Source organism: Leucopleurus acutus (assembly GCF_964270905.1).
Source record: "Leucopleurus acutus genome assembly, chromosome: 16".
Lineage (NCBI taxonomy): Eukaryota > Metazoa > Chordata > Mammalia > Artiodactyla > Delphinidae > Leucopleurus > Leucopleurus acutus.
The window spans coordinates 36,815,255-36,830,707 of NC_139158.1; the positions used below are offsets into that span (position 1 = coordinate 36,815,255).

General features: G+C 61.5%; 3 protein-coding genes across 3 annotated transcripts; 1 reads left to right on the plus strand and 2 right to left on the minus strand.

Annotated features, from left to right (window-relative positions):
* Positions 1–268: 268 nt before the first annotated feature.
* Positions 269–2,922, minus strand: NTN3 (netrin 3; the record flags this gene model as incomplete). Its single annotated transcript, XM_082856416.1, has 6 exons — positions 269–776; positions 1,073–1,147; positions 1,276–1,326; positions 1,495–1,644; positions 1,735–1,923; positions 1,995–2,922. The coding sequence occupies 6 exons, from the start codon at positions 2,920–2,922 to the stop codon at positions 427–429; spliced, it is 1,743 nt and encodes a 580-aa protein (XP_082712542.1). The 3' UTR covers positions 269–426.
* Positions 2,923–8,548: 5,626 nt separating this feature from the next.
* TEDC2 (tubulin epsilon and delta complex 2) lies at positions 8,549–12,522 on the minus strand. Its single transcript, XM_082856565.1, has 10 exons — positions 12,473–12,522; positions 12,289–12,387; positions 11,991–12,061; positions 11,485–11,893; positions 10,965–11,018; positions 10,232–10,325; positions 9,948–10,059; positions 9,755–9,856; positions 9,131–9,318; positions 8,549–8,824 (listed from the first exon to the last, which is right to left on the minus strand). Exons 1-10 carry the CDS (start codon positions 12,511–12,513, stop codon positions 8,675–8,677), a joined length of 1,320 nt encoding a protein of 439 aa, XP_082712691.1. The 5' UTR covers positions 12,514–12,522; the 3' UTR covers positions 8,549–8,674.
* Positions 12,523–14,174: 1,652 nt separating this feature from the next.
* LOC309972784 (coatomer subunit zeta-1-like) lies at positions 14,175–14,710 on the plus strand (the record flags this gene model as incomplete). Its single annotated transcript, XM_082856628.1, has 1 exon — positions 14,175–14,710. The coding sequence occupies one exon, from the start codon at positions 14,175–14,177 to the stop codon at positions 14,706–14,708; it is 534 nt and encodes a 177-aa protein (XP_082712754.1). The 3' UTR covers positions 14,709–14,710.
* Positions 14,711–15,453: the final 743 nt, after the last annotated feature.

The following is a 15,453-nucleotide window of genomic DNA, read 5'->3' on the forward strand; positions in this document are numbered from 1 at the left end:
CGGGGGGCTGTGTCACAGAGGCCCTTGAGGTGTTCGCAGAGCCTCTAAGTATTCGGCCCCACAGGGGGTTCACAGCCCTCTGGGGGTATCGTGGTGTCCCTTTGAGAAGGCAGATAGCTTGAGGGTGGGGGGGCCAAGGGGTCCTTTGGATGACAGGTGCTCCAGGGGGCCTCAAAGCAGCTCTCTGGGGCTATCACATCCCTCTGTTGGGGCGGGGGTGTCCCTGCGTCCGTCACACCCCTCCTGGGCAGGAGCTCGAGGCACCGAGGGAGGCGCAGGGCAGTGTCGGGGCAGGGGGCCCAGATGGCGACGCGCGCGACGCGAGCAAAGACTTCTCGTGAGGCGGATGCACTGGATGAACGTGTGCCTTGATGTGTGAGAAGCGCCCCGCCCGGTCCCCGCCCGGCCCCCGCCCGGCCCGCGGGCTCAGGCCGCCCCGCAGCGCCCCCGCCGCTCGCGCCTCTGCAGCCTCCGAAGGCGCCTCGTCCACGCATCCCGCCAAGGCAACACGAGGCTCCCGCGGGCGGCGCTGAGCCCGGGCCCCCGGCCCTCGGGACCCCCGGCCGCGGCCCCCGGTCCGCCCCCCAGCAGCAGGTAGCGGCGGTCCGGTAGTAGGCGCGGGCAGCCGCAGGCGGCGTCCCGCGCAGGCACCCACAGCGCGCTGCTCCCGCGCCGCGCGCGCTCCTCGCCGCTCCGGAACACGGCAAGCACGGCCACCGGGAAGCGCGTCCAGGAGCCGCGTGCCTCTCCGCGCGCGCGCACCGCCACCTGCACCGCTGCGGGGGAGGCGAGAGGGGGCGGGGTCAGGCGGGGCGGGGCCCGGAGGGGGCGGGCCGCGCAGAGGAGGACACGGCGCCCGCGGGGGTGGGAGGCGGGGTGGAGGAGGAACACAAAGAGGACACGCCGCAGCGGGAGCACGAAGAGGCCACGGGGGCTGACAGGGCGGGGCCGGCGACAGCGTAGGACCTGAGGGCCAGGGGATGGCCTTGGGGTCCAGCGAGGGTCAGGGTATACGGAGAGAAAGTAGGGCAGGGTGAGGAGGACGGGGGCAGGAGGCCTGAGGGTGGCCTACCGTAGTCCTTCCTGCAGAACTTCTTCAAGCTGATGCGGTAGCTGCCACGGGCAGGTTTGCAGTGCAAGTTGCAGTCTGGGAGGAGGGCGCAGGAGGAGGTTGGCACCGATCTGCACCTCCTTCTCCCACCCTCTCCTCCTCCCCTCCTGAAATCCATAGCCCCCTCCAGCCAAGGACATGCCCCCTCTGGAACCTCCACTCACCCTGGGGCTCCACAGGGCTGCTCTCCTCAGTGGGTCCAGGGACAGGGGTCTCTGTGGAGAGGATGAGATAAAGGCCTTCCTTTGAAGGGAGCCAAGGGAATCTGCAGGGCTCAGGGGACAGTTGAGGGGGGCAGGGGGATCTGCGGGGCCCAGGTAGGCAGCAGCAGGGAGCTGGGTTGACCTTGGCTGAGGTGGTCTAAGCAGGGCAGCATCACTCACTAACGCAGGGTGCCACTGGAGAGCGGCTCTGCTGGAAGCCAGGGGCACAGCGGTTGCAGGTGAGGCCAGTGACGCCATCCTTGCAGGGACACTGGCCTGTGGTCTGGTTGCAGGTTTTGCCAGCAGCACCAACAGGGTGACAGTCACAGGCTGAGGATAGAAGTGGAATGGTCAGAAGCCCATCTAGGGATGTGGGAAACCAGAAGGTGAGGGTGTGCAGGTAGCTGGCAGCAGGCTCACCCCTACAAGCGCGGCGGTCACTCAGGGCACGGCCTGGGTCTCGATAGAAGCCCTCCTGGCAGTAGTGGCAGTGCCGGCCGGCAGTATTATGCCGGCAGTTGAGGCAGACACCTCCACTGCGGCGGCCAGACAGTCGGTACAGCTCCATGTTGAAGCGGCAGCGGCGGGCATGGCCATTGCAGGAGCAAGCTGCAGGGAGGGATGAGTCAGGGACAGGCTGGCCTGGTCTCAGATCCCCAGGCCACCCTCCAAGGCCTCACCAAGGCAGGCGTGAGCTTCCCGGGCTGTGGCCCGCTGCCATGGCCTGTCGCAGTAGAAGGGCTTGCAGCGGCCGCAGTCGGGGCCCTCGGTGCCATGCCGGCAGTCGCAGATCAAATGGCCCTGGGTGTCCAGCAGGCACCTGGAGGCATGCCCATTGCACTTGCAGCGCCCGCCCACCTGGAGCTCAGTGGCTGAGTAAGAGTAAGGGACCATGGCCGTGGCGTCCCTCGTGTCCCCCAGCATGGTAGGCCTTGTGAGCACTACTTGAATGTCTGTGGCGGTCACCCAGTCTTGGAGCACCGGGCTGCTGTCCAGATCCAGGCCTGGCGGGCTGCCGTCCTGCACGCTGAAGGCCAGAAGGCCACCCCCATCAGGCTGGGCCTGGGGCTCAGGGAAGCACAGGGCTTCGGGCCCCAGGCCAACTGGGCCATCTGCAGGGGCAGGCACGCGGCCATAGTCCAGGCCACAGCGGGAGGAGAAGAAGCCCAGTGGGGTCCAGCTTCGGCCATGGTCCTGCGACTTGAGCAGGGCCACCGAAGTGGGGGGTGCAGAGCAGAAGCGCAGGCTCACGAACACCAGCTCAAAAGCCTTGCCGAGGGGCACTGTGAGGGTCACGTTGAGGGGCACCTGCGTCAGCGAGTCCGAACGCCAGCACACCGGGCTTGTGGTGCCCCCTGCGGAGGTCAGGAGGGTGGCAGGGTGTGCCCGCCGCGGGTCCGAAGCGTCGCAGGCCCGCGTGGCCGGCCGCCCGCACGTGCTGGACGCCAGCACCTCGCGGCCCAAGGCCGCGTTCACCAGGCCGGGCACGCAACCGCGGGGCGCGCCCCCCTCGTCATGGCAGGGGTCGGCGGGCCCCGGCGGCCCCGGGCTCAGCGCGGCCGAGATTGTGCCCGCGGCCAGCAGCAGCCCCCAGGGCCAGCCGGGCATGGCCGGAGCCGCCGTGGGTCAGCCAGCCGGCCGGGGGCCCACGCCGCTGCCCTCGGGAGAGAGAGCCCGATCCGAGGCTCTGCCCGCTGGCCCGCGGTGCCGAGCAACCAGAGCCCCGGGCCGCTCCAGTCAGGGCCCAGAGGTGGGCGCAGCCGCCGTTACGCCCCGGGCCGAGCGGAGCAGCGGGGATGTCGGCGCGTCCTCCCGCTGGGCCTGGAGCGTTGACAGGCGTCGCCCCCGCTCTCGGCGCCTCCGCCCGCAGAGGCCCCACCCGCCGCCCGCCGCTCGCACTCACCCACCGAGGGCCGGGTCGAGCAGGTCTCCCGGCCTCCCGGGACTGGCCGAGGGCGGGCGGGGCCTGGGGCGCCCCGGCCGCCGCCTCCTCCCGGCTGCAGCGAGGGCGGGCAAGCTGTGCCAGTAGAGGGTGGGGGGCGCAGCAGGCGCAAGCCTGGGCGCAGCCGGGGGCGGGGCTGCTCGGGCCGGGAAGGAGGGAGGGAGGGGAGGGGAGGGGGCCGGGGAGGGGGCCTCGTCGGCAGAGCCGGAATCAGAAGCAGATTCAGACACTGGCTGGGCCAGCGGGGGAGGGGGCTGGGAGGCCCTGGAGCCGGGGGAGGGGCCGGGGAGCCAGGAATGTGCTGGCGGGAGGGCTCTGGAGGGGGTGGTTCAGCCACGCAGCCCGTGGGGGACCACCCAGCCGGCCCCCGGCCTGCCTCCAGGCTTTGACTGCTCCTGGGGTTGTGCCACGTGCCGGGTGGGGGTCTGGCTGCCTCCTCCCTCAGGCCCATCAGGCAGGCTGGGCCCTGGATCTGAAGGTGGGACCCTCATGCTCCCATTGGTCCCTACAGGGCACACTCAGCACAGAGGGAGCCAAGCTGGGCTGGTGGTTGTGGGGTGTCCCCAGGGCAGCAGTCTGCTGTAGTAAAAAGAACCCAGGATTGGGGCCAGGTCTGATTTTGAATCCAAGCTGCTTCAGTTTCTAGTTGTGTGGTTTCAGTTCCTCAACCTGCCCAAGCTTCAGTTTCCTCATCAGCCAGATGCCTATTATTCAACTTTGCCAAGCTGTTGGGATTTCATGAGCCACATAGGTATTGGATGTAGCCAGGGAGCTCAACAGACTGGAGTCCCTCCTTGATGGAGGAGGCAAAGCATCCCAGGAAGGGTCAGCCCCATGCAAAGGGGGCAGGGAACATGGGAATATATCCCACCTGGGAGCAGCTCTGAGGCCTGAAGTTCTAGATGGGAGGCTGACCCCAGGCCAAGCCCAGCTGTCAGTGGAGGACACCACATGGGTGTGTCTGTGTAGGCGGGGCTGCCACCTTCGGTTGGGCCAGAGACACTGCAAGGACAGATAAGAAGAGGATGGAGAGAAGCAGAATCCTTGTGCTATTTAGGAGAGGAGGAGCAGGAGGACATAGAAGCCTCCCAGGGGACACTGAAGGAGAAGAGGACACACGAGGGCTTGACCTTGGAGAAGGAGCAGCAGGAAGACAAGGTGATTGATGGGCTACCTGGAGTGACTGACACTCTCTGGTCAGGCCCTTCACCAGGCCTAACCAGCACAAATGCAGGGGTGAGGGATGAAGGGACTGAAGGGATAATAGGAGACTTTGGAAAGACTAAGCCAGGAGGGCCAGAGGGGCTGCTGGCCTCTCTCTTCTTCTCTGGCAGCAACAGGAAGGCTGAGGGTGCCCCTCACCCCACAAAGCAGGTGCCACTGGGGCCTGTCCCTCAACTTCCCAATAAAGAGAATGTGTCCCTTATAACAAACAGCCATGCACGAATGAGGTAGCTGACGGGGAACACGGTTCTGCTCTGGGATGGGTCAAGTTCAGAAAGAGCACCTTCCCAACCATTCTCTTCAAGGTTCTTCTGATCATCAGCCTCAAACATGCTTGGGATGGGGGGAGCTCTGGTGGGAGAGAGGGAGGTGCGATAGACCCTTCTCGGACTGTTAGAAGCAAGGAGGTGGCCACAGTGGGGAGAAATGCCCAGGCCCAAGCCAGTGGTTCCCCAGGGCCTGAGACAAGACTCCAGGGAAACCTTGGCTGTCTGGACTTCAGGACTCCTGCTGGGAAGGAGGAAAGCAGGGAGCAGCTCCCCCTCCCGAGCCTTGCAGACTTTGTGTGCAGCACAGCCTCCTCGTGAGTTGAGGGTAGGGTGTGCAGAACATCTGGTGGCCTCTGGTGTGGGTGAAGGCCCCCAGGGCTCATCCTGCAGAGTGTTCATCGGGGTCAGCAGGCAGGTACCTGGCCCAGAGCGTCGTTGCCCCACTAGCTCCCCAGGGAGGTGGCTGCAGGCAGCCCAGGCTCTTTTCTGGAGTGGCCCTAGGTGTGCTTTCTATTCTGGCCCCGGGGGCAGCCCTGGCAGATGGTGTGATGGGAGTTAGGGAGGGCCTTCCTCACAGCCCCCCACCCAGGCTCAGTGCTCCTTGGGACTCAGCCATCTGTCCCCAGTCCTTGACTAGGGCCTCTCAGACCTCACATCTCTCTGCTGGCCCTGCCCCTTCCTGGCACCTTAGAAGAGGCTCAGCCTCTAGTTCCCCACCTGCAACTCCTCAGGCTGCTGCAGGCCTCCCCTCCCCTGCCCCCACTCAGAGTGACAGCTGCTAGCTCTGGGGCTCCAGGAACCTCTCTGGGGGAAAAGGGACCGAGGGGGGTCCTGATATGTCTCAGGGGGCTGGGGTCTTTCTCTTAAAAGGCCAACTGATAAAATACTCCCGGCTTAGCCCAGGACTTACTGTCCCCACCAGACTTTTGCAAGCCACCACTTGTTCATATATAGCACAAACATTTACTGAGCGCCTATTTTGCCTCGAGGGGCTTCCAAACCAGTGGGGTTTGGACAGCTAGGGGAGGAGGACACAGACCACTGTGCCTCGCCCCGAGGAGGGTAGCCACGTCAAGTTCCCGGCCCGCCGCCGCCCAGGACCCTGCATACCCTGCAGGGCCCCCGTGCCATGCAGACTGCCGCCAGCCCCGCGCTCAGCCAGGACGGCTCTGCGCGCCAAGCGAAACGCTCAAAAGCAACACGGGCGGAGGCGGGTGCGAGAGCGGGAGAGCTGAGTCGGGGGAGGGGAGGGAGATGGCTCGAAGTGCCCAAAGCTCGGGCATCCTGAGGGTTCAGAACAGTTTGGGGACGGCGTCTGGGGAGGAGGCTTCCGCCACACGCGCTTGGCACTGCGCCAGCCGGGCCCAGGCGAGACCCGGAGGGAGGAGGCGCCGGCTCGCCGTGACCTCGCAGGGGAGAGCGCTTGGCGCGTGGGTTCAGGGCGTCCCCGGCTCCCGCCGCCCCCCGCGCCCGGCCTTCTGCCGCTGCCGCCGCCGCCGCCGCCGCCGCCGCCATGCGCGCCAGCACAGGAAGGCGGCGGCCAGTAGCCCGAGGCCCGCGCCGAGCCCTGGGCCAGGTCCAGGCGGGGTCCGCGCAGCGAGAAGGTGATGGCCGTGGCAGCGACGCCTGCAAGCAGAACCACGGCGCCGAACGGCGGGACGCAGCGCGGCCAAGAGCCCCCCGCGACGCCGGTGGCCAAGAGCAGCGAGCGTAGGGCCCCGGGGGGCTCAGGGGCCTCGGCAGGCGCAGGGGGCGAGCGCTCAGCCGCGCTCATGCTACCGAAGCGGGGTCTGCGCTCCGGGTGGGTGTGGGCGCCCCCTGCAACCCCGCTTGCCCGCCACGTCGGAGCAGATTGGCCGGTGATGCAGTGACGCCACGGGGACAGTTCTTCGCTGCAGCCTCCTGGCGTGGTGTGGAATCGAGGTGGGCGGGCGCTAACTCGCAGGGGGTCTCCCTTTTCTGCTTTGGGTGCCTTGTGTTGGGACCTACCCAGATCTCTCCCCTCATGTTATCTGCTGGCACCTCCCTGCCCATGAAGGCCCAGGTGCCCACAGAGGTCCGCAGGACACCACCAGTGCCCAGGACTGGCCAGGTGGGTCATTGAGTCAACAACCTCTGGGTGCCCATCTGCGCTTAGCTAGAGATGCAGGTGGACAGCATCCCTGACAATAAAGTGCACAATCAACTAAGACAACCAGTGGGTGAAATAATTGCAGTGAAGACCACCTGCTACGGATTCTGGGGTGGCCAGTAACAGGGGGGTGGTGGGATTTGCCCTGGAGATTAAGGGTTCCTCCAGATCCCAGCACCTGGACATAAGCTCTGGAGGCAGCAGTGGAGTGGCCAGAAGGAGGTGGTTGTACCCCAGGCTCCCTCCCTCTCTTTCTCCCCCTTCCCTGGTTTCCTGCTCTGGAGTTCCACTCCCTGGAGGCCCCCTTAGTGCAGTGAGGGCCCTGATTTTTCATTTTCTACTTTGGTCTGTCATCTGGTCCCCAGCAGCTCCAAGGACCTGGGACTCCATGTCCAAGGTTTCTGGCCTGTTGGACTGTGGGGCCCTTTACAAGTAGGGCCTCCTGCAGGGTGGGGCTACCCTGAGGCGGCTTCAACTTCACCCAGTTCATCCCCCATACCTGCAGCACTTCATCAGGCTTGCAGAAAACCTGGCCTTCTCCAGGAGTCATCTGCCTCCTGGGCCTGGGCTTCTCAGGGCAGAAGCAGGTGTTATTTGGTCTCACATCACTGTCCACACAAAGGGCTACTGCCCTAGCTCTGAGGGTTGTGCCTGGTCCACACAGGTACTCACTAAAGGCTCATGAAAGGGACACTGCTGCCTCAAAGCCCTCACCAGGGTGCAGAGCTGTGAAGCATCTAACACCACCTTATTCATCTTCAGCCCAGTGGTAATAACCACTACCCCAGTATGACAGTGGGGACAACACTGGGAACTGAGGCTCAGAGTCTTTCAAGAATCTTGCTGGAAGTCCCAGAGCAGCAAACAAGTCATGATGTAAACCCAAGATGTGTAACCTGTAAACCCAGAGGCTGTGACCTTGACCTCTACACTTTCTTGCCTTCCAAGAAACAGTGCCTCCTTCAACAGGAGAGGTAGGAGCCTTGGAAGTGACAGTGGAGCAGGGGAGGGGTGGACTCAGTCTGGGGGGCCTACATAAGCCACAGCAATGGCACAGGAGCAGGTGGTGGGCATGGGTGCCAGGAAAGATGGCTGTGGGCAGACAGTGGACGTCCACTGCAATACTGGCTTGTGGCTTTTTTGTCTTTTGATAAGCCCGGTACAAATGTAGGCACTTGTGGGGAGAGGTTTCAGGTATGCTAGGGCCAGTGCATGAGGCAAGTCCCCAGGGCAGCCCACTTTGAGTGGCTTTGCCCCCTCCCTTCAGTACACAAGGGATATGCCTATTCTTGGTAAATATACTTGATATATTCTTGGTATATAATAAACACAAAGAAGAAAACAAACATGCACCAAGTCGCACCTTGGTATGATTTAAATATATAAACTTTCTAAAGTAGTTTTAATGTCACACAAGTAGCTTTTAAGTGTACAGCAAGAGAAAACAGAAGTAGCTAAGAAAAGCCCCCACCAGTCTCAGGTCTCCTGAGCCTGTGGAAAGCCAAGCCAAGCTGAGCCCTGACCAGCAGCTTTAGCAGCCATTAGAAAGGCCCTAAGTTCCTCAGGAAGCGCCAGGGGGCAGTCCCCGCCCCTTGGAAACCTGGTTTCCTAAGGGGGTACAGGCATCTCTGGGCCCCTGGCTCACTGTACCAGTGAAAGTCCCCTCAGTGCCCATTCATTTGATTCCTCCTAGGGAAGGGGGGCTCTCACCAACAGTCAGGCTAGAGGCAGAGCCAGCCTGCCTTTGCTGCAGGGTTCTGGGGGACTGGGGGTGGGCCTGGCCATGGGAAGGGCTCAGTCAGCAGGCTTATCTTCTCGTAGGATGGTGAGGAAGCGCTGGCCTCCCTCACAGAGCAGGCTGTGGACAGCCCGGCACAGCGCTAGCCAGGGTGGCCCCAGCGGCTCCTGCTTGCTCACCAGGGGGAGGAGTTCGGCCATCAGGACCTGGTGGGTGGTGCAGGACCAAGGTCTCAAGGGGGCCCTGTCCCAGCTGGCCCAGGGACCCCAGAGGAGGGCTCAAACCAGGGCCGGCTTTGAGGCACCATGCCCCAGCCCATCCCTCCTCCAGAAGCTCCAGCACCCTCACAGGGGCACAGGCCCAGCAGCTCCCACCCTTCCCTGGTGGGTCTTGGTGGGAGGAGCACAGATAGGCTCTTGAGGCCAAGCCCTCATGAGGCTCCAGACCTAGAGTCCTCCCCAGGGCCCACGGCTCCCCGACACTCAGTCACCCACTCCCTACTCTAGAAGTACCTTTTCCAGGTGGATCTGCTGGTGCAGCATGGCCACCCGCAGCCTGAGGGCCGCCAGGGTCTGCAGCTCCTGGGTACTAGAGTAGAGAAGCAACTGGGGGCTCCAGATAGGGTCTGCTCCTCCTCCACAGGGCAAGGAGGCCCTGGGGAACCTCCCCTCAGGCCACGGCCCCAGCTGCTGTTCCACCACTGTTGCGAGGACAGGGGATATGGCCTCACAGGGCACAAGCCAGGTACCTCCTCCCCAGGCCCCTTTAAGGGGGTGCAAAGTCTCCCCTTGCCTCCTGTATGAAGCCCTATTATCCATAAACAACTAACTCTTGCAATACCAGGCATCTGCCAGTATCTCTCTGATTGTCACAAGGCACTTTTTCAATAACAGGATAAATAAGTAAGCTACTCGGAGTGGTGGGGTCTGTGTGTCGGGAGAGAAATTGGAGCAGGGGTGCTGTGCTGGCCAGCTCCACAGCACAACTGCAGAGAACTCAGAATGCAGTGGGGTGACACAGGGAAGGGCCGTCCTGCCCGCCTGCCTCCGTTCCCAAGCTGCTGTTAAAGTCCCAACACCACCCCGTGGCTAGAGGATTTTGACCCCAGACTTCAGCACGGGCGGGGCAGGCCTCACCTGTGCATAGCTCCCGCAGCCTGTGGAGACACTGCCCCACGATGGCCTGCAGCTCCTCCAAGGTGAGCAGGCAGCGGTACTCCTGCATCCAGTCCTTGGGGTCTACACGAGAGCCAGGGGGAGCAGGCCAGGTCCACGCTGGTCCTGAAGCCTTCCCCACCCTGACCAGAGACGCAACTGAGGGCCCACTAACCTGCCGTGAGCTCTTCCCCCATTCGAAGTCTTAGCAGCAAGCAGGCCTTCTGCAGGTGCCGCACCTCTGCCTCCACCTCGGTGGCACTGAGCCTGGGGCCAGGCCAGCCTGACTGCATGCGGGTCATGGAAAGTCCCCTGTGGTCAGGCCCCTCCACTTTCCCCAAGGGCTGGGTCCTGGAGTAGCTCTGGCCCTCCCTGGAGTTGTTCCTCCTCAGACTCGCCAGGTTTAGAGCCAGAACCTCTGCCCCCCACCCCTCACTCCCCCAAGCCCCGCAAGGATACAGTTGTCTGCATTTTCTGGAGGAACTGCATTTTGGCGGTGGTAGCAGCATCCACAGAATCACTGGTCTGTGTAGAGCTGAGCTCGGCCCACAGGCTGGGATACACACATGCACAGCCCACAAACCAGAAAGCAACGTGGTTACTACAGCCAGCTGGGCTGGGCCACGAGAAGTAGGCAAGGGCCAGGGTAGCAGCCCCAGCCTGGGGTGTCTGGCTCTTCTGAATGTCAGGAGGGGCCTTTGGGTGTCCTGGGGAACCGAGGGGGACACTGTCCATGAAAAGGGGACAGAGCTGACCCACTCTGGGAAATGCTAGGAGAGAATTCAAGGAAAAGGGGAGAGGAGCCAGCAGTGACTGGTGACCAAAATGTCTGGTAAGAGCTTTGGATGCTGGCTCTGTACCAGGCACAGCACAAGCACCCGAAAAGCCACCACCTCGTTTAACCCCTACAACACCTCTAGAAGCTGGTACTATTATTGTCATCTTCACAAGGAAGACAAATGGGGACTTGGAGACACTAAGTGCCTTGGGGCCTCAGAAGCTGCTGGCTGAGTCTAAGGTGACTACAGCCGTCCTAGGGAGGCTGACTCTCCTAATGTGGAGTGTCACCACCCAGCAAAGAAAGCCAAGGGACCCGTGGGAAGTCTTACCAGTGGGAAGCCTCAGCCTCCCTGCTCTCCACACTCCCCTGGTCTCCCCTCCCCCTTCACCCAGCCACAAGACTCAGCCTCACCGGGAATTCCGGGAAGCCGCTTTCCTGAAGGCCTCAGGCAGCTGCAGCAGGATCCTGTCAGGGAAGCCGGTGCTCAGAGCAGCTCTGTCTCACTCTGGGGGCTGCAGGCCCCACTCCCTACTCAGAGCCCAGTGAGAGATGAAGCTCACCCACCCCTCAGACAGGGCTTCCAGGGTGACCACAGGAGCCAGCCCAGTCCAGGTACCACCTGGCAGAGAGAAGAGAAAGCAGAGCCCAGGCCTTCGAGAGCTCATGTGGAGCCCTGGGGCTGGGTGGATAAGTGGATAGGGCACAGGTCACGCCCCAGTGCATCAAACATGGCACCTTCACAGCCAGCTGTTCCACTCTGCCAGCTTCTGGGCTTGCCACCCCTCATGGGGTGGCATCCTGGGGTTCCCCTGGCCCACATCCAGCTCAATGCCCTGCCCTCCCTGTCACCCCAAACCCAGACTCCTGCTGCTGCCCAGGATCTGATCAGGTAGAGACAGTAGTTCCTCTAGTGAGGGTCTGGGAAACCTACCCCTTATCCTTGAGTGTAAAAGCTTCTGGGGCCTGAGAAGCAGCCGACAGGACTATTTGTTCGTTCCTGAGGCCTGATTTAGGCTTGGTGGCTCCAGCCCCCTGCCCCATACAGGCCTGATCCCCCACTGACAGAAGCCTGCGCTCAGGGAGGTCCTTGGTAGGCACCCTGGTTTGGAGGATGCCCCTGGGAGGTTTTGTCTCTGATGCACGGCTGCCAGCCCTGTGTGAGGTGCTGGGTGGGGCAGAGGCTCTGGTGGCAGGGGAAGTGGCAATGGATCCAGACTTCAGGCTGGGGGCCTTGTTTCCTTCTCCAGCCTTTGATATGCCTTTTCGCACCCGTACAGCCTTCTCCAGTGCCTGGGTCAGAAGCTCCAGCTCCTTGAGGTCTTGCGGGCTGGGTATGCATGCTGCAAAAACCAAGAGTCATGTAGAGGTCCCTCACCACTTCATGTCTGAAGACAGGCCAGCGGTGGCACCTGGAGAAGGTAGATGGCTGAGGTTTACCTGCAGATGGGGCCTCTTCATTAGTTTCTGGCCCTGGGGTTGGCTCCGGAGCCAGGGTCTCGGCTGGTTCCCTGTGAAGACACAAGGCAGCCGTGGCATGGCCAGGGCCCAACAGGCCCCCAAGGCCGCCTGGCCTAGGGGCAGACCCGCAGTCTCAGAGCCTGCAGAAAAAGCGGGGAGCACTGACAACCCGCAACTCCGAAGTGAGAGCTGGGACGGGCCTCCCGGCCCGGGGTCGCTAAGCGGGGTTCTGACGGCCCGAGGGAGGCCTAGCCGGGTGGTCCCGGGGTCCGCGTACCAGGCACGCAGCAGCCGCCGGGAGACTCGCAGGCTCCGCTCCAGCTGCCGCTGTCGCTCGGCGCAGGAGTCCAGGGCGTCACGCAGCTCGGCCACTAGCCTGGAAAGGACGCACCAGAGGCTCAGCACCCTGGCCAGCCTCGGGCCGCGCAGCCTCCCGCCCCCTCCAGCGGCGCGGGACCCACCGGCGCGAGCTGCCGGCAAGCAACGTGAAGGCGGTATCCATTCTTCGCGATCTGCCGCCGCCGTCAAATCCCGCCCCTTCCGGCCTGGAAGATCGCCCCTTCCGGCGGACTGCCCAATTCCGAGCCCAGAGTTCAGGGCCCGCCCTACCCGATGATGATCCCGCCTCAAGGCCCCCCATTTCCCCCGGGGTCCAAGCCATGACTCCGGTTCTGAGCTCGGGCCGGGGGCAGCGGAGGGAACACGGGTGAGGACCTCGGGTGACGCGCAGGCTTCTGGGTTGGATAACCGGGTAGATGGTGGCACCTGTGATCGCTTAACGGTTGGCTTCGTCTTTGTAGTGAAGGCGCTCTAAAGCAGGGCCCTGCTGCCTTGCTGACCCCGGGCCACCTAGCACAGGGCAAGGCACATGGAGTGGCCCAGTAGGTATTTACTGCAGTCGACAGAAGTGAGGATTACATGTGTGTTGGGAGCAGGGACAAGGGAGGAGGGAGTGTCCACTTTTGGATATGTTGGTGAGGTGATGACATCCAGGGGAGGCATCAGTGGGCACCTGGGCAGAGGCGGATGAAGCCCAGGAGCCAAGGATGTGGCACATGGAGCAATGGGCCTGGGCGAGCTGGTCCAAGGTGGGGCAGGTGTGCATGGATGGGGACAGGTGAGGGGGAGCTGGAGCCCAGAGAGGTGGAGGGACAGCAGAGCCTCGTGTCACAGAAACCACAGGAGGCTATCCCAGGAGGGAATGTCTGCGGGTTGGGGGAACGGGGCCTTCAGAGAATCAGGAGACACCTGGCGAGGAGGGATTGTAGGGACAGATACTGGCTGGGAGGAGTGGTTCGGGCAGCAGGGTCCACTGTAATTGGAGATAACAGGAAAAACAGATGAATGCCAACCCCTCAGGGGCCAAGAAATCTCAGGGGAGAGCAGGACAGGTGACAAACCTGGGAGGGGTTGTTTCAAGTTGGCGAGGTGTCCGTTTCACAGTGCTGATAGGAAGGTGCTGCAGCAGAGGACAGAGACACAAAGGAGGGAAGTTGAGGGTGCCAGGCAGAGAAGGAGAAGGGGGTGAGGACCTAGGCAGCCCTGGGACTGCCCTTAGGGTGGGCCCCTCCATCGGTAGTGGCCTGTTTTCTTGCCTAGTGCGGGGAGGCTGACAGCATTCTGACTAAAATGAGATTCTCTGTGAGGTAGGAGGGGAGGGAAGAGGGCTTCAGTCAGTGCTTAGAAGATGCAGGGAGACCCCACCCCACCCCACGGTCAGGTGGTACTAGGTCCCCACTGGAGTGGGAGAAGGCAGTTCAGTCATGCACATCACGTGGCTGCTACTACCCTCATCACATTTAGTCCTCACAACACCCCTGTGAGGTAGGTATTATTGCCCCATCTTACAGATGAGGAAACTGAGGCTCACACATGCCTAGGGGCACACAGTCAACAGGGAGGTCTGCAATCCCTATGCTGGGATTCCCTTATTCAACCATGCCTGGCCCAGGATGGTCAGAATTCTACTACAGTAGCAAAAAGAGCTCCTACAGGGAAATCAACACCCAGAAAAGCCTCACGGAGTCAGCATCTCCCTGTCCCTGTCGTTTTGGTTCAAGAGCATTTGGGGGACACTCCTGGCTAAGTGGTTCTTTCTGACATTTTCGAGAGGAAGCAAAAGCTATCAGCAGGGCTCCACGTCGGCACCAGCTGCGGGGCAAAATGGAGGCGCTGATTTTGGAACCCTCCCTGTATACTGTCAAAGCCATCCTGATTCTGGACAATGATGGAGATCGACTTTTTGCCAAGTACTATTATGACACCTACCCCAGTATCAAGGAGCAAAAGGCCTTTGAGAAGAACATTTTCAACAAGACCCACCGGACTGACAGTGAAATTGCCCTCTTGGAAGGCCTGACAGTGGTATACAAAAGCAGCATCGATCTCTATTTCTATGTGATCGGCAGCTCTTGTGAAAATGAGCTGATGCTCATGGCTGTTCTGAATTGCCTCTTTGACTCCTTGAGCCAGACGCTGAGAAAAAATGTAGAAAAGCGAGCTCTGCTGGAGAACATGGAGGGGCTCTTCTTGGCTGTGGATGAAATCGTAGACGGAGGGGTGATCCTGGAGAGCGATCCCCAGCAAGTGGTACACTGGGTGGCATTAAGGGGAGAAGATGTACCCCTTACAGAGCAGACCGTGTCTCAGGTGCTGCAGTCAGCCAAAGAACAGATCAAGTGGTCACTCCTTTGGTGAAGACCCCATTGTTCCTGGCTCCTCACTCCCTCAAAAAATCCACATGTCTGCTGTAACTTCTCATCCAGCCCCACAACTGATGCTCTCAGGGTCATCTCGGGGATAACAGGGATCCTTAAATCTCCATCCTTTCTGTGGTTGCCCCCTCGCAAACCCGTATACGTTTCCCGTTCCTTCTCACTCTTTTTTGCAGTCCTGGGAGTAAAGCTCTTAGCAGATTTGGACACAGGGCAGGGGAAGCACCCTCTTCCTTGCTCGACTGGATTATACTCCCATGCTCTCCTATCCCCCATATTTTCTCCTCCACTTCTGTGCCCTTTGCTGCAGCTACACTTCAGATCAAAGCAGGAGAAAGAATATGCTGAGTGTTTTCCTCCCTTTGCCTTTACCCGGCCTTCATCCCAACAGTCCATATGTCCAGCAAGGGGAGAGAGAGAGAATTCTTTTCTATAGAAGGAGTGCGGGTGGGGAGAGGCATATGAATTCTCAGCCACAGCCCCGCTTGCTGGACTCGGTATTTTCTCCCATTCCTTTTTACTGCCCAGGCCTCCAGCCTTGGAAAAAAGATTGGGAACAGCTCATAGTCAGGGGACAGAGTGGAAGGAGCAGTGATTTAAATTTTATTGGAGAGGGCTTATAAAATTCTGTATTTCAGACACAGCTGCATTTTTTACCCTCATCCTGGCTTATAGCTTCAAAACTGCTGTGGTCTGTGAGTGTTCGGTGTGGGAGTGTCTGTCTCTCG

Excerpts from the sequence above, each read along its gene's own strand:
- TEDC2 (XM_082856565.1), bottom strand. The coding sequence starts at position 12,513 with ATGGATACCGCCTTCACGTTGCTTGCCGGCAGCTCGCGCCG. Across the intron at positions 12,062-12,288 it reads CGGCGGCTGCTGCGTGCCTG|GGAACCAGCCGAGACCCTGG; the intron begins GTACGCGGACCC and ends GTGTCTTCACAG. Across the intron at positions 11,894-11,990 it reads TGAAGAGGCCCCATCTGCAG|CATGCATACCCAGCCCGCAA; the intron begins GTAAACCTCAGC and ends TGGTTTTTGCAG.